Here is a 27,238-nt window from a genome sequence, read left to right as displayed (position 1 = left end):
CATTCACTCATTCCTATGGAAACAGCATCATTTTTGTAGAAATAGCATGACAGTTTATGTGCTAATTTCTGGATCATTCCCTATTTAATTTTTAAAGGAAAAAAGAATAAGACTTACATTGCACAATGTGTGAGATCAAGAGTGCAGCACTGGTTTCATTACATGTTAGCCTGCCCTGAGCCAGGTCCTGTTTCACCTGCAGAGCAAACAGGTACCTGCAAACACAGATGGGAACATATTGAATCAACCAAGCCCAGGAAAAGAGACACTAAGATTAGACTCTCCCTTGGCAACAAGTCTTCCACACAGTTAGAAACCAAGGAAAAACTGCGAAAAAAAATCTTTGGGCTTAAAGGCCAAACCCAAAACAAAGAATAATTTAGACTTGATATTCATTATAATTGGATTCTATATATGAGTAATGACAACATAAGTATCTCTCTCACCTAAAAATAATTGCTTACACTTACATGCCTCTTTATGATCCTTCCCTAACACTTACTACCTATGTGACCTTAGGAAAGCCATTTAATCTCCCCAGATGTCAGATTTCTTATCTATAAAATGAGTTGGATTAAGTGGTCTCTAAAGTCTCTTCCAGTTCCAAAGCCATGATATGGAATTAAAAGTGTTTTTTTCATATACTTTATCTCAATTGATCCTGATAATCTTGCACAAATATTATTTTACAGATCAGGAAACAGAGTCTCTAAGAAGTGAAGGTCACAAAACTGGCAGATGGTAGAGTCAGGTCCAGTACTCCCCCATGTTTTCTTGAGAAAAAATACATTGGTTACCACGCATAATAATTTTTAAAAAATGAAATAGTTGTGTTATATTTTGGAAGTTATACTTCTAACCAGTATAGTTACCTACTGTAGGATTATTCTCCATATAGTTTAGCAAATGGTAATAGAAACTTTAACTAGGAAAGAAGGAACGATGGAAGGAAGGTGGAATGGAGGGAAGGAGGGAAGAGGGAAGGAAGGAAGGGGGAAAGGGAGGAAGGGAGGGAGGGATAAATAAGCATTTATTAAGGATTTACTATGTACAAAGCAATATGCTAAGCACTGGGGATACAAACAGAAAAGTCAGACAGTCCCTGCCTCAAAAAGCTCCCACTCTAATGGAGAGATAGTATGTATGGAAGGTTTCTGCAAATCAGATGGAAAGGTCAGAACCTCAACGTGTCTTCTCTAATGCAATTGCTATTGATAAAATCATGTCTGTTTCTGATGTTGAACTACTTGACAATTCCAAGGGCTTTGGTGGCAAGGACTTTTTTTTTTCTGGGTTTTCAGCAGCTGAAGCTGTTACATCTGCAAGAGCAGTTGCCAGGCTATATCTTTACAGGACTTGCTTCCCAGGATGAAGGCTTAAAGGGAATGTGCTAGTAGCATGGTTATTTCCAAGGCTCCTGAGTCTGTCTCCATTGGTATCTGAGAGAAGATGGTGGTCATGGCTGTGGTGATTATTTGACTCACCTGGCACATGGTGCCTCCTATCTTTCCTGTCAGGGTGTCCTATTGTTTCTGCCTACCCTGTGGGTGGCATTTGCTTGGCAGCTGGTGGGGATAGCTGGATCCCTCTCCACAGGAGATGCTTTACCAGATGATGGCACTGAGGACCATGTTATCACTCCCAGGGCTCTTATGTTCATCTGCTATTGTGCCCATCATTGGTGACTTGTCACTGGTGGCCAGTCAGTAGTTACTGCTTGTGGTGATGAGGAAGGTGGACCTCTTCTCCATGATTTGTCTCCTCAATAACGAGTAGACTTATTTAATATTTCAAATTAAAACTTGAAACAATGTCTTCTTTTTTTTATTCTTAATAGTATTTTGGTTTCCCCCCCCAATTACATGTAAAGATAGTTTTCAATATTCAATTTTGAAAGAGTTTGATTTCCAAATTTTTCTCCCTCCCTCCTGGAGACAGCAAGCAATAGAAACGATGTCTTCTAACGCCCATTATTTAAAGTGCCCCAAGGCCTTTGAGTTCCAAATTTAAGATTCAAGGCTACCTCTTAAAATTTCCCCTAGCATCAGCATTTTACACAGACATACACACATGCCTCCATCTATTAAGAAAGGAAAGAAAGAAGCAAAAGAAGAAATAGGATATGAAGAAAGTAAACTCAGTAGTACATATCGTGCTATTTCTATAGTTCAGAGATACAGGGAAAAAGAGATTTCCAGTCTCTCTCCATCCTTTCCCGAAGCCCAAGTTCCTGGTAACTCTTCACATCTGATTTGGTTGGTGACACTATAAGATCCTTGATTCAATGTAAAATGGAAATTACTATTCTCTGCTTTAGAAGTTCTACAGGGTTCTCCACAAGTATACACCGAAAGTCCAAAGTTCCCTTCTCTGTAGGGTTTCAAGTCTGAGAAAGTGGTTTGGATCGTTGGTTGTCCTTTGTTCTTGAAGAGGACCAAAATGACATGACTATGTTAGAATCAAGTTACGGTGTGTCCGACTGTGGCCGATCAGACCAATAGGAGCTCTGAATGCTCTACCCCAATCCCAGGCACTCTGCCAGTGCTGGCAATTAGGTGACCAAGCTGGAGAATAACATGAGGCTGCTGTAGACTGCCTAGAAACCCCCACTGTCCCAGGCTCTGGCAGGTATCTCTCCCTCCCACTCTGATCCCAGGCTTTTCCCAGAATCTTGATCAGAGGTATAGATATTCTTCTTAATGAAAGCCATGATTCTAAAGGCTTCTCAAGGAAAACTTGAATGCATTTCTGATATTAAAAAAATAAAATCCTCAGGACTTTAGATTGAAGAATTTCCTTTCCTAATTCACCTAGTTATTGATCTGTCCCTCCTCCTCCATCATTTGATATTTATTTTTAATATATCCTATACTTAGGGCAGCTAGGTGGCACAGTGGATAGAGCACCCGCCCTGGATTCAGGTGTACCTGAGTTCAAATCCGGCCTCAGACACTTAACACTTACTAGCTGTGTGACCCTGGGCAAGTCACTTAACCCCAATTGCCTCACTTAAAAAAAATATACATATATATATATATATTCTATACTTATCTATCTGTGAGCATTGGCTGTATCCTACCCTCCCATCCCCATAGAATATAAAGTTCCTTGGGGACAGGGAATATATCTCTCAGTTGTATCCCCAATGCTTGGGACTTAAGTATTGAATCAACATTTGCTGATCGATTCTGACACAATCAGAAGTAAGAACTGAATGCTGTTTTCTTGTTTGTACAATATCACATTGAGAAACTTGCCAAAATTACCCTGAAAACACAATGATAATGTCATTCCAGAAGAATTAAGCCTTAAATGGGAGGTTTGGTTGGTGATAATAGCCTAGAATTGCTTTCTCTTCTTAATTTGAGTAGGAAAGAGGGAATCTAACAGTTGTAGTAACACCGATTTTGATGCTTTTCCTTTTTAAAATTTCTATTTTAATTAGCTTCACTTGGGAGTCCTTATCTAATTTCCATCCCCCTTTTTTTTTTTTTGTATTTGTGTTTCACAGAAGAAATTCCTAACTTCTCTGCCGGTATCAAGAAACAACAGCAAACACTTGATGCTTCAATCTGTCAGCAAGCTGCAGCAGCCACTTCAAATAGTATCCACCCCATTCACAAGGAAATTCATAGCCAGCTGGAGAGGGGATCAGTGACTGTTTTTAGGGAAAATATGCTCTCTGTGACAGAAAGAAATGATACTTTGCACACAGAAATATGCCAAGGCTGGTCAACACAGAAGAAATGACTCAGGGTTCCATAGTGAGGAAAAAAACCCGAGCTTTTAAAAATAAAAATAAAAAATCTAACAAGTTTTATATATGTATTTTCCTCTTTTCACTTTTAGACACCAAGGTTTCCAAGCACATGGAATGGGCTAATTATTAAATATGAAGGAATTTTACCACTTCTTGTTCAATTAAAAAAGTTCAACCCAAGCTATCTTATGTCTGTATAAATGGGAAGTGAGAAACAATTCCTGGATGACCAGTGGATTAATGGTACAATTAGAAGAGTTCGTATTCAGTTCAACTCTAATGCCCCCTTCACTGTCTTACAGAGTCCATACTTGGGACACCGAAAGCATCACAAAACCCTCATAATGAGAAAGTAGACTACGTCTTAATTGCTTTATAGTCTGATTTTGCTGACGTGGGAATCTGGCAGTGTGGCAGCTCTGATACTTAAGCATTTCAGGAGATTGAACAGATGTTATTTATCTTAAAACACCAGTTGGTTGCTGTCGTCAGATTTTAATAGATCAGAAATTTTAGATCAGTTTTATTTCACACCATACTAGAAGACTTTTCTCAGGGGCATTTTTTTTTTCTTTTAATGACCATAGTGAGAGCCAGAAGAAAGTAAACTTAATACCTTCAGCTAAGAATGTAGAATTGTGGATGTTTATCTGTTCTGATAGAGAAGCTGGCACAGTATTCACGCAGGTTTGGTTTGACGACAGTAAGGTGTACAAGATTGTATAAATCACAAAACTCAATAGGGGAAAAATAGAAAAAAGAAGCCATCCACATTGAACTGGATTCTTCCTCCCTCCTTTCCCTAAAAGGTGATGCTCAACAGTGACCATAAAGAACAGAATAATGGGTACAACATAATATTTCCTCCCAAACCTCATAAACTGAACCAAGGGACACAATGAAAAATAAAGGAGGATCACTGAACTGATGAATCAAACCCATATAATACAATACTTTTTCACTCATTCATGACATTCCTGACTATTTATCTACTCTGTATGTTTCATGTACGTACAGTTATTTACATGTAGTCTCCTCTATTAGAGTATAAGTCCCTTGAGCATATGGGCTGTCTTTCTTTGTATCCTTGGTGCTTAGCATAATTCTTGGCATTCGGTAAGTGTTTAATAAATGCTTGCTGGCTAACTCTTACAATATACCTATAGCAGCTGATTATTTATCACAAGTCATGGAAGCTGTCAGAAGGGATTGATGAGAAACTTTCCTCCAAAATGAGCCTAGGCTCATACAAAGGGTATTTACCCTTCATAATAATAATAATAATAATAATAATAATAATAATAATAATAATAATAATAATAGTAATCAACACTACCATTTATATAGTGAATTAAAGTTTTTCAAAGCTCTTGACATATATATATATATTGACACTAGATTGTCACAAGAGGTCTACTGATGTTATTTTTCTTCTAGTTTTAAAATAAAAAAAGAACGGAAACTCAGAGAAGTAGGCTGATATTCACACAGCTAATAAGTTTTTGAGGTGGGATATGAACCCAGGTCTTTCCTGTGGATTATCTACTATAGTATTCACTAAACCTTACCACCTATGGAGAGCTCTATTTGTTTATTTATTTAGAATTTTCCCCCACCTTACAAGCAAAAGCAAATTGTAACATCGATTTTTAAGACTTTGTGTTCCAAATTCTCATCCTTCCTCCCTATTTCCCCCTTAAGAACTCAAGCAATTCAATATGACTTATACTTGTGAAGTAGTAAAAAACACAGTAGGCAAAAACCAACAACAACAAAAAAACCTTTAGAAAAAGGAACTAACAACAACAACAATAAAATATCTGTATTTAGGTACCATCGGTTCTTTCTCTGTAAATGGATTACATTTTTCATAAGTCCTTCAGAGTTGTCTTGGATCATTGCATTGCTGAAAACAACCAAGTCATTCACAGCAGATCATCTTACAATATTGCTGTTATTTTGTATACAGTACATTTCACTTTGCATCAGCTCACCTAAGTCTTTCCAGGTTTTTCTGATAGCATCCTGCTCATCTTTTTTTTTTTTTTAAATAATAAACTACATTTACATAGTACTTTAAAGGGAGATTTCCTTACAAAACACCCATGAGGTTAATTATTACACCAACAACAACAGCTAACATTTATATAGTACCTTATACCTGACAAAGAATTTTCTTCACATAGCTCCCAAGAGCTCTATTAAAAAATTTTTTAAAATCCCCACAAGAGTGATGTGAAGTCAAAGGTTTCAAGCCAAGGATTTTGGCCCATTAATGGTTGCCTTCTTTAGTCTTAAGCTGATAACAGTGAATCAAATAGCCACTTGTGAAAAAATAAAAATCAACCCCACTATGTTATTAATTTAGCAAACATTCATCAGTTATGTAAGTGTTGAACACAGTGAAGGATTAAAAAGAAATATACAAAATATAGCCTAGCCCCGAAGTAGTTTATGTCCTCCTGGCTAGTGAACTTCATACTCACGCACCCTCAGAGATTCATTGGTCAAATCTTCCTACTCTTTGTTAATAAGTGGAAAAACAAATTATTGAGAATACTGAGAGAAGAGAGCATACACTCTACCAAGACATCAATAGGTATTTTAGGTAGTTCCCATAAAAGATAACACAGACTAGAGGAGCACAGGATAAGAGGGCATTGATGAATGGGAAGAGATCTGTACTACTGGAGGGTAGTATGCATGTACAGAAAATCACAGATATCCTAAAGAGTTGAAGCAGAATGACACACACAAAAAAAGTCTTGTGTTTTCATCAGTATGGGAAGTTCCCATGGTAGAACTTCTACCAATAGTCCATATCTTTCTCCGCAACTTGAAGAGTTGCCTGTAGCACTGGGAGGATAAATGACTTGTCCACTATCACACAGCCAGCATGTATCAGGAGTGAGACTTAAGTCTTACTGACTCCAGGGTCTAGATCTCTATTCACTACACCCCTCTGACTCTCATTAATACTCATTAAAACTAATCCATATTGAGATTACACTGAGGCTTCAGAAATGAATTAATAGGATTGTTTTAAGACATAATGAAAGAATGTCTAAGAAAGAAGCAAATACGCACAACACCCTAGGTTTAACTACATTTAATCCATTTAAAATCATTTTTAAAAAAAAGCAGACCAGGTAAAAAGGGCAAATTTCTTACATATAAGTCGTGGGTTAAATAAGAGAGCAAATATCGGTCCATAAAAACTATATACAATTACCACTAATAGAATACAACTTAAACACTAACCTTGTAAGTTCTTCTTGAAGTTGAGCATGGTCAGGTGGAAAGAATTTCACCACAAATTTAACAACAACATGCTTTGGCCCTAAGGGAAATGGAAAAGAAGTCACCTTTAGGTTCTTCAAGTGGAGCCTTGATTTCCAAGTGAACAGAACTTCCAAAATGTCCTTATAAATGACTTACTGATTGCCAATTCTATAACAAACACTGTAGTTTTAAATTTTAAAAAAAGGAAAACATAAAATTAAAATTGAAATAAACTCTTGATTTTTAAAATTCTGTGAAAAAAAGACTTAATATTCAGTCAAGTATGTTAAGAAGGGCCTTCTATAAAGATATAAACAGAAGACATTTTTGTGTTCTGGATTTTGCCATTTTGCAAACGGATGTATTGTGTAAAGCAGGTCACGGTTTAGGGTTTTATTATATGAACCATATGAAATCTCCCATCAGTTCCAAGACTTTTAAATGTTGGAACTGAATTCACATATCTAAATACACATTAGTGCATAAAATCTTCACATGAATTCTCCATGGGAAATAGAAGTGGGAAAGATTTAGTCTTGCTTCTCACACAAGAAGTATGACACTGGATTCTGATCTTCTGTGATCATATATATATGAATAAAATTTTAGAGACAGATATAAGAAACAGTAGGTAAAGCATCTTTACAAAACTCCAGAAATAAAATACTGCGGCAGAAAGTGAACAAAGAATATTCTTTCTTATATAGGCAATATTCCTCAAGAGAGTTACTGCAACACATCCAGAAAAGGCAAACTACTTCTGAAATGAAGGTATATTATTGAGATTTTGCTCTATCGAATTTCATACAGACTCATTAAATAGGCACCTTTACAACACTAAAAAAGTCACCATATTTACTTCATATAAAATTGAAGTTTTTCATTACAACACTTCTAGACTGTAAACTTCCTTAGGACAAGGATTAATTTTACCTTCTCTTTCATATATGCCAGTGTGAAATAAGGGAATTGCTAAACAATCCCAATAACTGTCAACTAAATGAGTGAATGAGCATATTTTGTTCTCTACACCCATCGCTTTTCCAATGAAATTCTGAAAAGTTAGTTAAATTAAATTTTAAGTGAATACAAAGCAGATATTATACTTATGTTTTGTAGGGTATTCCCTAAATATGTGCTTCTACACATAATCACAGAGGGATCGTACATAAAAACAACCCCATAAATAACTGTGTTCTTTGCTCATCTAAAGGAATGACATCTGTGTTGCTGCTAAGTATCTAGTATGAAAGCCACTGGGGGTGAGGGGTACATGGGTGACTGAGACTGACCATCTGAGACCTGTCACTGACCCTGAATGCAGAGAGAGAAAAGGGTGGAGAGAAGTAGAAAACTCTTTCATACTCTCATATTCTCTGTCACTCTCTCTGCCCTCTCTGTCTCCATTTTTCTGTTTCCCTCTGTCTCTGTCTCTCTCTCTCTCTCTGTGTCTCTGTCTCTGCTCCCCCTCCACCCCACTCCCTCTTTGACTAAGTCTCTGTCTTTCTGTGTCTCTGTATGTCTCTGCCCCCCTCTTTACTCCCTCCCTTTGTCTCTGTCTGTCTCTTTCTCTGTCTCTGCCTCATCCTTCTACCCTCACTTCTCACTGTGTGTGTCTGTCTCCTTTTTCTTCCCTCCCTCTCTCTTTCTCAGTCTCTCTCTGTCTGCTTCCTCCCTTCCTCCTCTCTGTTCATATTTTCCTCTCCAACACAAAACTCAAATTCAGTGGAGAACACAGGCCTCCTCTCAGAGAGCTGCTTACAATTTAAAAAAATTACAGCATAAGCTTTTATACTTGATATTAAGAAAACATGAATTTAACTCTTCACACCTTAAATTTATATATATTTTTAGAAAGATGAGATTTAAGGTGTCAAAAGAATACGAGAGCTAAAAAGTGTTTCAAGAGTAATTCCCTTTCTTTCTCCTTCTTCAAGATGCCCATAATAAGCATGTGTGCATACACATACACACATATACATATGTATACACATACATACACACACGTATATGTCTGTGAGTATACACACACATAAATAAAAAAACTAGACAAACCAAATTACTCTTTGGCTTAATGATATGTGCTAGTTACTAATCAAAGACATTTTTGGTTTGCCAAGTAAGATTCTGATTGCCAACGTATTCCATTGAAAATGGTATAATTTTCAAAGATCATAGCAAAATGGATGATGAATGACCAGCAGAGAGACCAAAAAAAGAAAACCCCCCAAAACAAACAAACCCCAAATGCTCCTAGGACTCTATGTTTAACTATGTAAGAATAAAGTTACTTCTAATTCAACTTTTACCAGCACTGTTAAATAGACAAATATACTCACTTCTGATCTGTTTCACAATAGGTTTTAAAAGATCCAGCCATACCTAAAAGAAAAAGCGGATTGAGACATTAGCTCCTAATGAATGATTACAAACGTTTTAAGACTGCTCAAATCTGTTGAAATTCAAAATATTTTTTCAGTGTATTTTGGACCGTCTGCTACTTAATTCTCCAGAACAAGATTTCTTGCATTGTCTGCTATTTTCATGGAATAGAATAAGCTAATCTGTTACTGCTAAGAATGATCCTGAAAATCAAAACCTAGCCTTGACTCCAAAAATGACTAACTGAGCAGGGTAGGAATTTTTTTCTTCTCATTTGCACTTCATCTTTGCCAACAATCAGAAAACATCAATCCTGGTTGTGAGCTCCTCATAAGTGTGCATGTCTCCTCTTGTCTCTCAAATAAACAAAAACTTCTACACTGTGACATTTCTCGGATGTTAAAGACAAGCTTCAAATGACATGAAAATTATTGAAAATTGATTCAATTGACTTCTAATAAGTATATTCATCACTTCCCCCTCTGTACCAACATAAATTAATGTGGATTCCACTCATTTGGATTTTGTGACTGTCAATTCAATTTAACAAACATCCATTCGGGATTTTGCTATTGGCAAAGCACCATGCCAAGCACTAGAGATGCAAAGACAAAAATGAAGCAGTCCTTATTCTCAAGGAACTTCCATTCTCACTGGAGGCACACATCATGTTCACAGATTAAAAATATAGGGTGATTTAAGGGAGATAATTATACATGTCAAGGGTCAGTATAGTAGGGAGAAAGCTCAGCTTGGATTATTCTCCTCTCCTTTATACTGACTATGTGACCCTGGGCAAGTCACTTCACTTAACTTTTCAATACCCCAGGAAACATGATAAAAGTACAAGTTGAAGAAAAGCTTCCAATCTGCATGGGTAATGAAAGTTTCTCACTGAGAGCCTTCTACACTGAAGAAATCACAAGACCACTTAAAAAACTCCAAAACCCAAACATATATACATGGTTTCCCCTGATATAGTGTAAAGTCCTTGCTGGTTTTTTGCATAGGCATTTTTGTGACATAATTGAAGGAGAATTCACTACCAAATGAAGGAATCATGGAAGAAGACTAAGCCTTGAAGGAATATAAAGATTCTGATAGGCAAATATGAAGAAGGCACTCTGGTATGGGGAATACTTTGTACAATGAAGGGGCAGACAGAATGTCAAATTCTGAGAGAAGACACTAGTCCAATTTGATGTGCATTGGGATGAAATTTATCTTTCAGCCCTACACTCTGAAGAAATTGAATTTACTTTAAATCATTAGCATAAAAAGACTGCATGCACATATATTTAAAAGAACTAACTTAAATTATAAACTGTTAAGATACTAACACAATGATTTTTTTATGTAACAGTTCTTCATTATAATTATAAATTAATCTTACCTATTCATCACAACAAACTTGGTAAGGTCTCTCTACCCAGTAGTATTTTGTCAGTGATTAGTTTTTACTTTATATGCTTGGAAGTAATAAAAATGACTTTCCTTTAATATATTCTTCTAATTCACTGATCTTTAGTTCAATAATTTGTGCTAGCCTTCTTCCTTATTAGATCTAAATCAGTAAGATTCCATAATGAAATTATCTTTACTATTCAATATATGCTTTTCTGGCCTTCCATCAATCCCCTCCCCCACAAAAAAGGAGAAGGAAAAATAAAATGATAGCATTAAACTTCTTTTAGAATAGCTATATTGATGATTATAGGCAATATATTCTTAAAATGGAAATAAAATTTAAAAAAATTTTTTAATTCCTAAGGGCAGCTACGTGGCACAACGGATAAAGCACTGGCCCTGAATTCAGGAGGACCTGAGTTCAAATGTAGCCTCAAGACACTTGACACTTACTAGCTGTGTGACCTACTTGCCCTGTCCCCCAAAAAGAAAAAAAAAGGAAATAAAATGTTATCATTAATCTTGGATACTTCTGTTACTTCTCTATCCCTTATCTATGGCAAAAAGGAGTGGCCTGGCATCCAAAGACCTAGGTTCAAGTCTCTTCTTTTACATAAACTGACTGGATGATCCTGGGCAAGTCATTTAATGTCTATGAACACCCCCGGGGAAGATCCCCAAGTCTCTAAGTTGTCTACTAGTTGCAGAACGGCATTGGGAAAGAGAGATTCTTCATGGGAATCTCCCTACAGAAATGAAATCACAGACATGTTCAGACCAAAAAGAAAAAAAAAATTGCAAGCAATTCAAGACAAAGTAACTATATCTTGGCAACATTTTTAGAACTGTTTTTAAACAGCAACAACAACTCTATTCAGTCTTTGGCATTTTTGTGAAAACCACCAAACACAAACACCAGTGTGAGCCAACTAGGCATGTGGTTTTGAAAAAATGCAGGTCTGGGCAACATAAAATGGAACTTAAAAAAAAAAAATCTCATTTTGCCCTCTCCATCAAATCAAATGTTGCTGCTGATTAATATTACAGAATCAGCAGAGGTGTGTGATCTGAAGATTCTAACCCTTGACATGTCTCAGGTGCAGTTGATAATTGGAAGTTATGGTGAAGGGTTTGGGGGTTCTCACACTTTTTAAAGAAAAAAATATAGTACCGGTATTAAAAGCTCCCTGTTAATATTTCAGATAAACATTTAAGAAATACCCATCTTTAGAGTAGGGGGGAGAGGAGAGGGAAGGAAAAAAAGAGAGAAAAATTATATGATAATTCTATTAAATATTTAAAAGGAAAAGCAAGTTGTTTATAATAGATCTGCAGTTTCATGTGCAATCATCTTTTTTCTATTCTACTGTTATAATAATGCTTGTTTTATTTCTTAAGTTCAGAATAAAATAAATAAAATTTAAAAGAGAAATAGCATTTGTCTTTAAACAAAGTGAACATTATGGATTGGCAATCAAACTGTACTTGTGGGAAGCAAAAACAGGTGAAGTTTGCTCAATTATGGTTGTGGGCAAAGGGGCAAAGTATAAAGAGACAGTTCAATGAAAGTAATGATTAAATAATATATTGAAAATAATTTCAATAAAATAATAGCTGGACTAAATCAGCTTAGAATACAATCACTTTCTTGCCCACTTAGAAATAATAAAAATAGGGGCAGCTAGGTGGCGCAGCGGATAGAGCACTAGCCCTGGAGTCAGGAGGACCTGAGTTCAAACCCGGCCTCAGACACTTGACACTTACTAGCTGTATGACCCTGGGCAAGTCACTTAACCCCAATTGCCTCACTAAAAAAAAACAACAAAAAACAACAACAACAAAAGAAATAATAAAAATAGTAACCAAAAAAACCAACTTACATTTAGGATTGGCTAAGCAATTTATATCCACTAACATAAATTTGCTCATAAAAAGAAATAGGGATTCTATATTCATCTCTTTTATTGCCATTGTAATTCCCAAAGTTCATAATGTAGTCCTTTCCTCTTCTCCCACAAAATATAAATCACTGTCTTGTGATAGCACAAAATTTTGCATGTCTGAGTATTTACATAAAATCTCATACCAAGACATGATTTATTCTAAAAATAGGTTTTATTGATGTATTTTTAAAATATCAACATAATTTCCCCAAATATCCCTTCTCAACCTCTTCCCAGGGAGTGCTATGATTTTTTTTTTTGGTCTATAAAGACAAAAAAGAGAGGGGAAAATCAGCTTGTCATTAATATATTGAAAAAGTTTGAAAATATGTGTCATATTCAATACTTGTGAACCTCTCACCTCTGCAAAAGGGCAGAACTGGAGTTCCAAGACATTTTAAAGGCAGGGAAAAGCAGGGCTGAAAATAATTGTCCAATTCCACATTTAAAGAGGGCAAAATCATATGTAGCTCCTAGATTAGTTAATATATCAGGTCACAAAACATGTGAAGGAAAGTTTTGAGATAATGTCAAGACTGAATATTAAAGTTTAACATTTGAAGTTTCAGGGCTTTTAGGTATTTTATATGCACACTATGATAATACAAGACATACTGTATTTAATAATTAAGTAAAAATTGTTATAAATATGCATAAGATTCAAAATCCTAAAAATTAAAGCTCGATAAAGCTATAAATGATAGTTACAAGGGATCCTTATGTAGTATATATCAACACTTTACAATTCAGAGTGAATGGGAGGAAATCATAACATAAAGGAAGCACATGGAGATTGTGTTGTGGACGAAATTCAATAGGTAAAGTTATATGCCATACTAATAAAAGAGATTGTTGTGGATGTATGCTTAGAGGGTAGTGTAACATGTTGGGTGTTTTTTTTCCCCTTTGTTTGTTTTTTAATCCTTCTAGCTTCCTGATAACATTTCTGTTCCTTTTCCCATGACTGTATGGGACCATGATTGCTAGGTAGGTTTTGCCCATACCCTCCTGAATTATTATTATTATTATTATTATTATTATTATTATTATTATTATTATTATTACTATTGGTGAGGCAATCGGGGGTTAAGTGACTTGCCCAGGGTCACACAGCTAGTAAGTGTCAAGTGTCTGAGGCCTATTTTGAACTCAGGTCCTCCTGAATCCAGGGCTGGTGCTCTATCCACTGTGTCACCTAGCTGCCCCTTGAATTATTTTTTAATGGTAGGTGATAACAACAGATTTTAAGGCTATACTCTTTGTCAGTAAAAGCAAAAGAAGTGAAAACAGGGACATGGAGAAAAGAAGGGCACTTTAGGCTGGAAGTAATTCCTCTTTCACCTACAAATACATGATTGATGCCTATCCCCCAAATCTGATGAATATTAAATGAATGAAGGACGAACATCATTTCACCTACCGTGATCTTTTTATGATCTGGAAACTCAAGGCCAAAGTAGTCTCCTTCAACTAGGTTTAGATGGTTACAAACTGCATCCAGCAAGACCTTTCCTGGAGCTCTTTGCTGTAAAATAAAAGAAGAAATTTCAACTCAGTGGATGACAGAAATAAATCAATGAATATGCATGCAATAACCATTTACTAAAGTCTAAGTGCCAATAGTATTTGCAGAGTTGGGGTGGGGGTGGGCAGGAAAAATACATTGGAAAAATGCTTGCACTCAAGGTTTTTATAATCATACAGCCCAGTTAGTCGATTTGCATTTATTAAGCACTTACTATGTACCAGACACTATGCTAGGTGCTGCAGATGAAAAGAAAGGCAAAACCAATCATTGCTCTCAAGCTTATAATCTAATGAACTCTAGCCACTTCTTAGTCTCTTGAGTCATAATCTAAATTAACAAGCTAAAATGGACCAAATTGTTGCCTGTAACCCAAAGAGAACAATATTACACATGTATGACATGTGGTTGACAGTTTTGCCTTTTTTTTTTTTTAACCTGACCTCTGGTAAGAATGAGGTGCATTTCAGGAACCAATTAATTGTCCAATTGATGCACTTGGCAATAGCAGTAATTTAACAAAACAATTAATCTATGCTAATGTGTAAAGATATAGTAAAGATATTATGTAAAATACTAAATTGATTTTCCCCCCTTAAAGGTCACCTATGCTCCTAGAATTCTTACCATATGCCCAAGGTGACGTATATATAGCTATATTATAGCAGAGCCTCAGGGATATAACAAAACAGAATATACTAGTTCTAGACAGTCATCCAGAGAAATTATATCAGTTACTCCCACAACTCCAATAGCTAGCATAAAATAGTCAGTCAGTGAGTCCATAAACATTTATTAAGTACCTGTTATGTGTGAGGCAATGTGTTAAAGTCTTGGGGATATAAAGAAGACAAAAGTCAGCACCCTGCCATCCCCCTCCTGGCAAGATCACAGTTTAATAGATGAGACAACATTCAAAAAACTACATATAAACAAGCTATCTGCAGAATGGATTGTAAACCATCAAAAGAGGGAAGGCACTAGAATTAAGGGTGACGACTAATTAGATGCTTCCTGGAGAAGGTAGGATTTTAGCTAGGATTTGAAGGAGGCCATGGAAGTTTAAGTTTCTCATTCTTTTTCTATCACTATACCCTCAGTATGGACCCCCATCTTGATTAGTAAAGCTATAGACTCTACCCCAAACCCATAGGCCTTTTGTCCTCAGTCCTTAGTGGACTATAATGATTTAAGAATACACCTAAAAGGCCCAAAGAATAGGGAATTAAGTATTTGGCTAACAGTCGCTTGCAGTCTTACTACAGCAAAATAAGAAAATATAAGGGTCTTTTTAATAAGATAAATAAGAGTTGTATAAAGAGGCCCTGCATTATACTTGTTTGTTTGGTTTTGTTAAAAACCACCAAACAAACCAGAAAAAGAACTCAAGATTTATAATCCCTTGACGACAACACCAGACAATACTTCCTTTTGGAGGTAAATTACAAGAATGACCAACCAATTTCCAGATCAATTGGCAAGTGCTCAAATTTCCCAAAGAATTCCTGGAACTAAGTGAACTTCACAAACTCGATCTGGTCTGCATTTGCAGAGTCTGGGAAATAAGTCTTATAACTTCAACACTCTAAGTCTGAAACAAGTACAAAACCCAAAATTCAATGAATACCCTCATACACTTAACCTTATCCTAAGTATTTTATAGGATATATAAAAGAAGCTTAGTATGGTGGCCAGCACATAGTAGGTACTTAATAAGTATTTGAAGGGTTGGTTATAGAAAGCTGCTGTCATCATCCTAAAATGAGTAGCTGTTCTTTAAAAAATAAGAAGTTTTAAAAACTTGTGAGAATGTTTGAGTATTATTAATCAGTTGTGGTGAACCTTAAATCTATCAGCCTTATGTAAGCATTTCAAATTACACCTAGGCTCTGTCTCAAAGCTATGCAAGAATCACATGCCTAAGTCTGTAAGAAATGATGTGTCTCTAAATGATGTCTAGAAACTAATTAGAAAATGTAAAGCCAGACTAACCTTTTTGTAGAATATTCTAGACATGCTTTAAGAAACAATCAAAAACTCCACCCCCCTGTGATAACATTCTTTTAAAAGGGTAACTTTAAATCAGTGTTTATTGACTGACTGACTTACGAAGTACCTAAAATTCAACACAGCTTTTTGTTTGCTCAATATTCTTGTAGTTCAACGAGAAGGGCCCTCTAAAACACCATGTCTTAAAACACTTACTTCATTTTGATGTGACTGTTACCGACATATACATAGATGATTACTGTGTTTCTGAGCAAGAAGATATGTATCACCACCATTGAAATTCCATTATCAGGGTTTAAAGTAACACACATGATAGCCACAGAATAACAAAGTTAATAATCTGTTGAGCATCTCTCTACAGGCTAATGACAACATAATGGACACCAAGGACTTTGACTTAATATTTCTACTTTTCTACATCAGATTATTAAGCACAGTTAAAAGCATGTTCAGATACACGGTGTCAAAATACCTTGTTTTGCAAGGTTGCATAGATATATCTTTGCCCACACAGCTGGATGTGACAATATGAAAGAATCCTCCGAATAGAGGTAGGGTGAAAGGATTCCTACCACTCCCAAAAGAAAACTTAGACAAGGGATTTCTATTCCTTCCTTCCTGTAGGACAACTTTTTGTTCTTGACTATAGAGTGTTTAACCAATCTACAAAAGGGTTCATCAATATGCCAAGTCAGTCATCTAAGCTTTCTGTGAACATCCTTTTTCTTGTTATTTCTGAGAGTCCATGTATTTAATGTCTCTCCTAAAAGAACCGATTATCTTGAACTCACCTGCACTACAAAAAGTAAAAAAAACAAACAAACCCCCCCCCTAAAGATATGAAAGCAAAAGAAACTGAACTTTTCATATCTGTTCTAACCAAAGTCCAATCCTTCCAAATATAGGTAAAAATAATAACTGTGTAATGAGGGTCTAGCACATGTGCAGACCCCATCAACTCGTTTGGATAAAGCAACTTCTTGACATAAAAGAGAATAGCGAATGTCCTTCCAGGAAAGTCAAGAAGACAAGGAATGGAAGTGCTTTGGAGAAATGTGGAGCGAGTACAGAAATTCTGTAGCTTACTTAAATCCAATTCACACAAAAGTCAAGACAGCAACTTGTCATGTTATTGGTCCTCTTCGAAAAACAAGAACAAACAACCACTAATTCTAGCTGGCTAACTATGTGTGGAGGAGGTTTGTGGATTGGCTTCAGTGGCTCATCAAAGGGATTTACCAATTTTAGGCACTTCCCAAGGGCTTCATTTGGTGATTCCTTCACTCATAATGTCTGGGGAGAGAAAATGCAATAAGGAGAAAGGCTGTGAGGTCACCCCTCTGAGGCCACACAGACCTGTGAAAGAATCTCTGAGTCTGAGAGCTCAAATTCTCAGGAGGGTATTCCCCATATCCAGTGTTCTACAGCTTGGATTCCAGAGCCAGAGCAGCATCAATGCCCCAAAGAAACTGAGATAAGGACATATCCAGTGGTCATTTCCTATATGACACCTTTCCCTAGACCAAGGTCTAGGAGAAAGACCCCCAGCCCCATCTTGACCACAGCGGAGCCAGTCCTCGTCCACAGTGGAGACAACACAAAGCACCTCCCAACGCCGAAAACTCAACTGATCGGGTCCAGCTGCCATGTGATCACAGAGAGCCCAAACTGCCCTGTGTGTAGGGAGGTTTCTGGGGGCTGGGGCCTCAAGCTCTTCCGGAGGAGAGGGTGGCTCAGGGGGGCTACTTTTTCTCACCAAGGCCAGCACACTCACAGCGGGAGGCAGCCAGCTGGATGGTCTCCTGGACTTCAGTGTTATAGGGGAGAGCATGCCCCCGAGGAATATCTCATAGGATTTCCCCCTCCACAGTCTATGTTTCAGCAAAACTGGACTGCTGACTATCCTTGAATATTCCCTTTGCTTTCCCACATCTCCACCTCCTTGACTTTGCTCAGTCAGTTCCCTCTGCCTGAATTATCTTTCCTTCTACATCAGTTGAAGTCCTGCCTATTCTTTTTGGGGAGAGGAGGGGCGGGGCAATGGGGGTTAAGTGACTTGCCTAGGGTCACACAGCTAGTATGTGTCAAGTGTCTGGGGCTGGATTTGAACTCAGGTACTCCTGAATCCAGGGCTGGTGCTTTATCCACTGCACCACCTAGCTGCCCCCACCCCTTGCCTATTCTTAAAAGCTCAATTCAAATACCACCTCCTCTGCCATGAAGTCAAAACTCATCCACCAACCGATAATGACCTGCCACAATCTCAGATCAGACACTCACAGGATGAGATTTATAGCTTGAAAGTACTTAAAAGGCTATTTAGTCTAACCCTCTCATTTTACAAATGGGGAAACTGAGACTCACAGAGGTTGTGACTTCTCCAAGGTTGTACAAGTAGTAAATGGCAGACCCAGGATTTGAAATCAAATCCTCTAACTATAAACCCAACACATTCCATTGGCTCTCGCTATCACATCTTTAGGAGATAAATAGCAACAAAATAAAGTCAAGTTATCTTTCCTTGGAAATTTTGTGGAAGAGGAAGCACAAATTAAGTGAATTGAAGTGTAAATACTTTTTTGGAAAGGCATTTCACCAATTCCACCCTATCTCCTCAGTCCTAAGAAGGTTAATGTAGCTATTAAAAACCAGCATTTGATGTGAGATATAGTTCAAGAGGTTTCCTGTGGTATTACTTCAGATAAAGAAACCTCTAAAGATGATACATGGCTGTATTTATACAATTTACATCTCCTGGAGTTTTTGGCTGCTGTGTGGGGAGCTGTTTTGGCCTCCACACTGTGTTTCAATTTCAGTATGTAGGCCACATTCATATAGACCTTCTGTTACTATGTAAGAGTGAGGTGAGGGGTCCTCTCTTAAAGGTATTGGATCTACCTGACCTCACTTCTAACACAAGCTGCGGTGAGGAAATGACTTCCCTTAGTTCCCTCAGTCCCTGTTCCCCATACTGGCATATCACGAAGGCACTGGAGGCCATGGTGTTTTTCACTGACTTCTGGTAATTTTGGATCAAATCAATGAAGGAAATGGTTACCGTTCAAGGGTGAGAAGGAGTGACTCATCTGCGATACCTAAAGCATCATAGATTTAGAGCTGAAAGGACCCTCAACTAGTTCAAACACCATCATTTTCTATATGGGGCCCAGGGAGCTTAAGTTATTTGATCAATGCCTGGGACATAGTACAAGATTTAAAATATATGTTGATGGGGCAGCTAGGTGGCACAGTGGATAAAGCACTGGCCCTGGATTCTGGAGTACCTGAGTTCAAATCCAGCCTCAGACACTTGACACTTACTAGCTGTGTGACCCTGGGCAAGTCACTTAACCCCCATTGCCCCGCAAAAAAAATAAATAAAAAAAAATAAAATATATGTTGGTGAATGTGCAAGGTAACATGGGAAGTAAACAACAGACCTAGAATTGGAACTCCCTCCCTCTTCCTCTCTTTATCTTCTTCACCCCCCTCCCGCCATAAGATGAAAGGTCCTACAGAAATCGTGTGTAATTAGAACAGAAGATCTGTGAAGAGAAGACCTATAGTCTCCTCCTCTTATGCGTATGCTTTCAAATTCAAAGGAAACAATAAAAAAAAAATAGTGAGAAGTACTATATTAAGTAGTACTATAGTCCCCTAAAAAAAGGGCTCACTTACTCATCAAGTGAATAATCTACAAGGTGAACTAGAAATCGAAATCTGTCTATGTGCTGAATGACTTGTATCATAGAACCTTGAGAGGTGGGATAGAAATCTAGGTCACCTGACTTCAGATCCAGGTATCAGCTCAAAATCTTATAGGGAGTCAGGGTGTATATTGGTGCAACACACAGGGCTTCTCAAAGCTGAGGATGCCTGATGCCACTCACTGTCAAATACTCAAAACGAGCTGCCAACTCATTTATTTGGATATTCCTTCTAACAATGCAGACTGCAACCCAGCCATGCTTGCCCATCTTACGCAAAACTAGGTGATACAGTGGATAGAGTGTTGTGACTGAAGTCAGGAAGACTCATCTTCCTGAGTTCAAATCTGGCCTCAGACATTTACTTGCTGGGTGACCCTGAGCAAGTCACTTAACCCTGTTTGCCTCAGTTTCCTCATCTGTAAAATGAGCTGGAGGAGGAAATGGCAAATCACTTTAGTATCTTTGTCAAAAAACAAACAACACAAAACAACCAAACAAACCCAAATGGAGCCACAAAGAGTCAAACACAACTGAAACAAAAGAACAACTTCCAGTCTCCAGGTCGGAACCCCTTTTCCATCAGACTGCCTAATTATCCCAATAGCTCCTCATTGTGGGAGGCATAAAAGGGGGAGATGTACACTTGCCAAAGGTATGTGTCACTGTTATGGAGAAGACCCAGCTCAGAGCTAAAGTTGAAGGAGTCTCTGTGGATAGTGAGGTCCTCCTGATATACTTGTTTGTAGATGACATTGTCCTGATGCCATCGAGCCCTCGAGTATCACAGAACCAGATCTGTAACCACTCAAAAAAGTTTGACTTGACCTTCCACAATAGAAGATCAAATGATTGAGTTATGTCTATTGCCCTTATATTGACATGCATTCAGGTGGACAAACAGCTTGTCCATCAGTATGTGTAGCTTGGACAAACAGTACAACTGGACAATGAGTTGGGTCAGAATTAAACAGGAGGAGAGTGGGCTGAATTGCCTTCAGGAAACTGTGATATAACTTTAATGACCACAGGTTCCTCACAGAAATAAGGTTCTATCTTTAAAAAGGTTTCAAGTTTGGCTTATCCTTTGAGTCTGACAAACAAAATTAAATACAGCAAGAACTTCAATAACATATTATAGAACAGTCTCAATGTGTATACAGTGTACAAAGGACAAATGACCGGTGTTTCTTTTGAGCACACCTGCACATGCAGAAATCAAAGAATATCCTCATTGTTCCATTTTTGTTGGTTTTCTATCCTCAGTATCTACTACAAAAACTAGCACATAGGAGTCATCTAATAAGTACTCCTTGAACTGAACGGAATCATCAGCACTGCCATTTTCAATAACAAAGGATGAATGACATAACAAAATAATTATCCAAATGAGTTGATCTCCCATGTGTTCAATGATCATTTCTATGCATATGCTTCCTGTTTCTATTTCATCTATTTCATCCACTCCTAACTTCCACTATTTCATCCACTCCTAACTTCTCTCCATACCCCCAGGCTTATATTACCAACTATCTATTTGGCATCTCAAATTCAACACATCCGTTACAAAATTCATTATCTTTCATCCCAAACTCTTCCTTCTTCTCAGCTTGCTAACCACTGTTGAAGGTACCACCACCTCCAGGCTTGCAACCTCAGGGTCATCCTCAATGCCCCACTTCTGCTTGCTCAGCCCACACATACAATCTGTTGCCAGATTTGTTGTTTCTATTGTCATAACATCTCTGTTATACTTCCCCTTTATCCACTCACACAATTGCCACCTTGACAAGCCTTTGTCACCTCACACCTGTATTACTAAAATATACTTCTGGTTGGCTCCCTCCACTAGTCAATCTACCCATCTGCCCAAGTGATCTTCCTAAAGTATAGGTCTGATCATCTCTCTCTCTCACACTCACACACAGACACACAAACAGACACACAGACACAGACACACACACACACACACACACACACACACACACGCCCTGTTCAATAAACATCAATGTTTCACCTCCAAGGTCAAACATAAAACGCTGTTTAACTTTTAACTCCCTTTATTACCTGATCCTTTCCCACCTTTCTGGTTTTCTTATTCCTTTATTCCTCTTATTCTTATTCCTTTTCATGTAACTCTACCATCCAGTGACACTGGTCTTCTTGCTGCTTTTCACACTTCACACTCACTGATTGTCCCCCTGCCTAAACTGCATGGAGGACAGCAATTCAACCCAATCTCCTAACTTACTTCAAGATTCTACTCATATCCCACCTTCTTCAAGAGGTCTTTTCCCCATTAGAATGTGAGCTCCTCCAGGGCAGGGACTTTTATCTTTTTTAGTATCCCCAACATTTAGCACAGTCCCTGGCACATAAGAGTTGCTTTGTAAATAAGGGTCTCCTCACCCTTCCTTTACCATTTCCCAGGAGTCCAGTGCTCCTTTCACTACTATATATCCACTCTCTTAGGGAAGCCTTAAGCCACATTTAGCACAGTCCCTGGCACATAAGAGTTGCTTTGTAAATAAGGGTCTCCTCACCCTTCCTTTCCCATTTCCCAGGAGTCCAGTGCTCCTTTCACTACTATATATTCACTCTCTTAGGGAAGCCTTAAGCCATCAGGCAACCAATTACAAATGGAAGGACCAATTGTTTTGTTTTGTTTTTGTTTGTTTGTTTTGGGCAGGGCAATGGGGCTTAAGTGACTTGCACAGGGTCACAGAGCTAGTAAGCGTCAAGTATCTGAAGCCACATTTGAACTCAGGTACTCCTGAATGCAGGGCCGGTGCTTTATCCACTGCGCCACCTAGCTGTCAATTTGGTTTTTGTTTTGTTTTTTGGAAGGACCAATTGTAAAAGGGACAGAAATTAAAGACAGACATAATTTTCTTCCCAAATTATTACAGAGCCATCAACAATTCTCCATAGCACGGCCAGATTGTTACTTGTACCTATATCTAGGTTAGTCATGTCACTTCTCTCTGCATAAATCTGCCTTGCTTCCCTATTTTCTACTGCCCAAACTGTTTTCTTTGCCCAGAAATCAATTCTCCCCTCCTCACAGCCAGGTACCAACCTACTTTTCCAGTCTTTATTATTCCTCCCAACCCACTCTAGTTTTAAAAAAACACTGTACAAAGTGTATTTGAAACTAAGAGGGAAAAGTGAATTTTCTTTCATGGAAAGATTAATTTCGCTTTAATAACCTACAACCAAAGTAAAACTATAATGAAGAGTTAATGTAATAAATAGGTGATTTCACAATTTTCTCCTCCAGGGACTCTAACAATAAAATGTATTGTAATGTAAATTCCCTTCTTCCTAGAAGGGATTAACTTGGAAAAAATAATTCCCTTAGAAAGAAAAGTAAATTAAATATGGTGTGTGCTAGAAGCAAAAAAATTCTTCCAAATACTCTTAAATCCTAATTGAGGCTGGTATCCTCTGATACCCTTTGGGTAGGTCTATACTTCAAAATAGCTCAGTAATATGAATTTTAGATAATATTTTTTTTTTTTTGGTACTAGATGAAGTCCCTCAGAGTCCATGGAAGGTGTCACCAATAATTAGGCTGTATTTATATGCACACAAAAAAGATAAATTAAAAAGTACCTACTACCATGAACATCACCTCCATAGTTTAAGACTTCAATGCTTTGAAGGGGAGCCTCTCCCACTTCTTTTAAAAACATATTTGTACCTTTGTTATGAAACTTCCCAATCTACCTTGTATTTGGGTTAGTCACTAGAAAGTAGTATGAGTCTGTTTAACTCATCTATCAAATGAAGATGATGGTGGTGGTGGTGGTGATGAGGGTGGTAACAATTGTTAGTCAATAAGTATTTATTAAAAAATTATTGTGTGCCAGGCACTGTGCTAAACAGTGAGAATATTAAGAAAGGTAAAAGACACTCTACCCTCATGGAGCTCACAATCTGATAATAACAGTGATACTTGTATAATCTGAAATCACAGATCTATTTCCCACTCTAAGCCCCCAACCTTAAGAAAATGTTGGTTATTATTGTAATGCTAGTGGTGGTTATTATTATTACTCCTAATGTCTCACCTTAAAGAAGGTAGGTGATCTTTACCTCTAAGCTTTGACAAGTCATAGCAAAGCTATGCTCTGAGGAAAGTTACAAATCAAGGTTGAGAGACCATGACAAAGCCTCCCAGAGTGAGATAATTTCAGAAAAACAGAAAAAGCTCTGAGTACATTCAGACCAACGGGGGGGCGGGAGGGGGGGGCAGCTAGGTGGCGCAGTGGATAAAGCACCAGCCCTGGATTCAGGAGGACCTGAGTTCAAATCTCGCCTCAGACACTTGACACTTACTAGCTGTGTGACCCTGGGCAAGTCATTTAACCCCCATTGCCCCACAAAAACAAAAAAACATTCAGTCCAACCACAAGTTTGCATGACTATTGTCCAAAGAGCTACCTAGCTAAATTCAGAAAATCTCAGGGTGATGAACTTCTTGGTCATAGCAATTCTGCCAGACCACTTATGAAGTCTACTATTTGCCTCAGTTTCCCAAAATGTAAAATGGGGATAACAGCATATACATCACAGGGTTGTTGTGAAGATCAAATGAGAGAATATATAAAACATGTATCCCGTAGTAGATATTTAATAAATGCTATTAAATATAGTAATAGCCATACTGTTTTAGAAACAATTTTGAGTGACTGTCATTTTTATTATTTAACCAAATTAACTACAAAGAACCTATGAAGACTCTATCTGCATCCAGAGAAAGAACTGATCAATAGAATATATGGAATGATTTTACATATATACATACTTGTGTCTAACAGTAGCCATCTCTAGAGTGGGGAGAGAAGTGGGGGGGAAGGGAGGAGGGAGAAGAAAAGGGAAAGTTACATGATAACTTTATTCTACATTTAAAAGGAATAGTAAGTTGTACATAGTAGATTTGCACTTTCATGTGCAATCATTAGGTTTTTTCCTATTCTATTATGTTATAGAAATGCTTGTTTTATTTCTAAAGTTGATAATAAATTTTTAAAATGCTTATTCTTCCCCTGTCCCCCAAAGGGGTTGTGAACTTCATTGGTAGATGCTGTAAACATACCAAAAGACTGCTGTTTTTAAAAGATATATGATTATTCAAATAAATCAGAATGTATATCAATCAGAAATAAATGAGTACTTATTAAGTACCTATTAAGTGCCAGGTCGGTAGTTAGGCAGTGGGGATACCTATCCAAAGAAACCATGAAGTTATTAAAATGCAAAGCATTATTTGGTACAGTAACGAGTCAGATGACTCTACCAAAGATACACGAATAACAGCTTTGGGGTAGTTATCTCTTTATACTGTACTGAAAGTGATCCAATAAGATTTTTTAAAGCACTATCACAGTGCTTGGTAGTCAATGAACATTTATTAAGTGCCTACTATGTGCCAAGCACTATGCTAAGCAATGGGAATAACAAAACAAAAACAAAAACACAAAAAAGCAAAAGAACAGTGCCTGCCCTCAAGGATCTCACAATCTAATGGGGGAAGACAATAAATTTTTTAAAAGGTGAAAAGTGAGGGGTAGGAGGAAGGGCAAGTCATTTAACCATAATTTGCCTTAGTTCCTCATCTGTGAAATGGGAACACATTGGAGAAGGAAATGGCAAACCACTCAAGTATTTTTGCCAAGAAAACTGCACAAAGTCCATCGGGTCATGTAGAATTAGACACATCTGACCAATAACAGAGGGAAGAAAACAGCAAGGAATTTCTGGTCTCACCCTTGACCTTGGTTGTGGTAGTGGGGAAAGAAACACCAGCTGGTACCTTCCATCCCAAGACAGAGGTACTGTTTACTGATTTGACTTGGAGTTCCTTTTTGAATACTCCAACAAGTTTCCACAGTAGGAGATTCTAAAGATAGGAGGGAATGAGGAAGGAAGAGACAGGATGCCTGCTGTAGTCAAGGCTCTTCTGAATCATCATTTCTGAATCAAGTTTCAGACAACCTGATAGAGCTTTTCGTGATGAGGTAAAAAGACTTTATCGCTAAGTGATATAATTCCAGGAGCCAAGGCTAGCTATAGTAAAAACAAAAACCCCTTTAAATTTGGTGGTGTTTCTGATGAGCCAACACCTTTCACTTCACACAAAGAGACTAGAGCCCTTGTGTATAAGCTTTCCTAGGCAGCTGAGATATGATTGGTGGAAATTTAAAGCAAACAGAAAACAGATCACCCACCTGAACTCACTTTCTTGGGTTGGATGACATCATCAAACTAGTTCAAAAGCCACACGGTGGATGGGGCACTCACTAGACAAGCCAGGCCATAGTCTGAGGGCTCTGATCTGTTATTAGAATATGCCAACAAAAGCAAGAACTGAAATAAAAACTCAAGGTTTAACTGTGAGTAACTGTCACTGAGCCTTGATTTGGGGGGAAAATTTTGCTACACTTTTAGCTCTGGACATATACCTGTTCAACAAATATTGACATTTTTCTTCCCTCCCACAAAACACTGAATGAGTCTAACCCCTGGCCTCAGTGCCATTTAGCAGCACACTGGGCTCCTTGTTCCCCCAGTGGTGCAGAATCCTACATTCTGAACACTCATTAAACATACTTCAGATTGAATTTCATAGCCCACAACTTTGGGAAAGGAATAGAATGGTCCCATTCAGACTCCTCACTGTAATTTAGCTATGTAACAACCACGATGTCATTAGGGACAGAGCCCGCCTTCTTCCTAACAAGACTTTGCAAAGACAGCCTGTTGGGGTAGCATTTCTGTAGCTCTCTTGTAAACCAGTTAAGCAATGAGCAGAAAATGTTTATAGGGGAAATTTCAGTATTCGTAATGCCGAGTGTGATACTACTTTGATATTAATTTGCCCATTTGATTTGCCTTCTTATGATTATCTAAAAGATGAAAAATGCAAAAAAAATTAGGAGAATAAAAATCTTCCATAATAATATTTGTTATTTTAAGTATGGCAAGGAAAGAATAAAATATTGTACAAATAATGAATAAGACAAATATAAATCAGAAAGCATTGCACCAAAGCCAATAACAGAAAAGAGCTTACTGTTTTGCCTTACATGTATTTGATTTGGCAATTTTTTCTTTGGACTCAAAAGCCCAATCAATCCATATTATCCACTGCATCTCACAGCACCTGAATCCTCTGAATGAAACCTCATTTGACTTGTCATGTATTCTGTTTCCAAAA

General features: G+C 37.6%; 1 protein-coding gene across 3 annotated transcripts in view; it reads right to left on the bottom strand.

Annotated features, from left to right (window-relative positions):
• Positions 1 to 27,238, bottom strand: part of FARP1 (FERM, ARH/RhoGEF and pleckstrin domain protein 1) — a 339,566-nt gene that overhangs the window by 105,591 nt on the left and 206,737 nt on the right. For all 3 annotated transcript variants that reach the window (XM_043998981.1, XM_043998982.1, XM_043998983.1), the window contains exons 3-6: positions 14,195 to 14,299; positions 9,382 to 9,424; positions 7,022 to 7,100; positions 118 to 215 (exon numbers count right to left, since the gene is read on the bottom strand). In XM_043998981.1, coding sequence (XP_043854916.1) covers positions 118 to 215; positions 7,022 to 7,100; positions 9,382 to 9,424; positions 14,195 to 14,299 — 325 coding nt within the window. The remainder of the gene's footprint in view (positions 1 to 117; positions 216 to 7,021; positions 7,101 to 9,381; positions 9,425 to 14,194; positions 14,300 to 27,238) is intronic.

Source organism: Dromiciops gliroides, chromosome 3, assembly GCF_019393635.1.
Source record: "Dromiciops gliroides isolate mDroGli1 chromosome 3, mDroGli1.pri, whole genome shotgun sequence".
Taxonomy (NCBI): Eukaryota; Metazoa; Chordata; class Mammalia; order Microbiotheria; family Microbiotheriidae; genus Dromiciops; species Dromiciops gliroides.
Note: the sequence above shows the minus strand (reverse complement) of the source record. Positions and strands in the feature narration are given on the sequence as shown.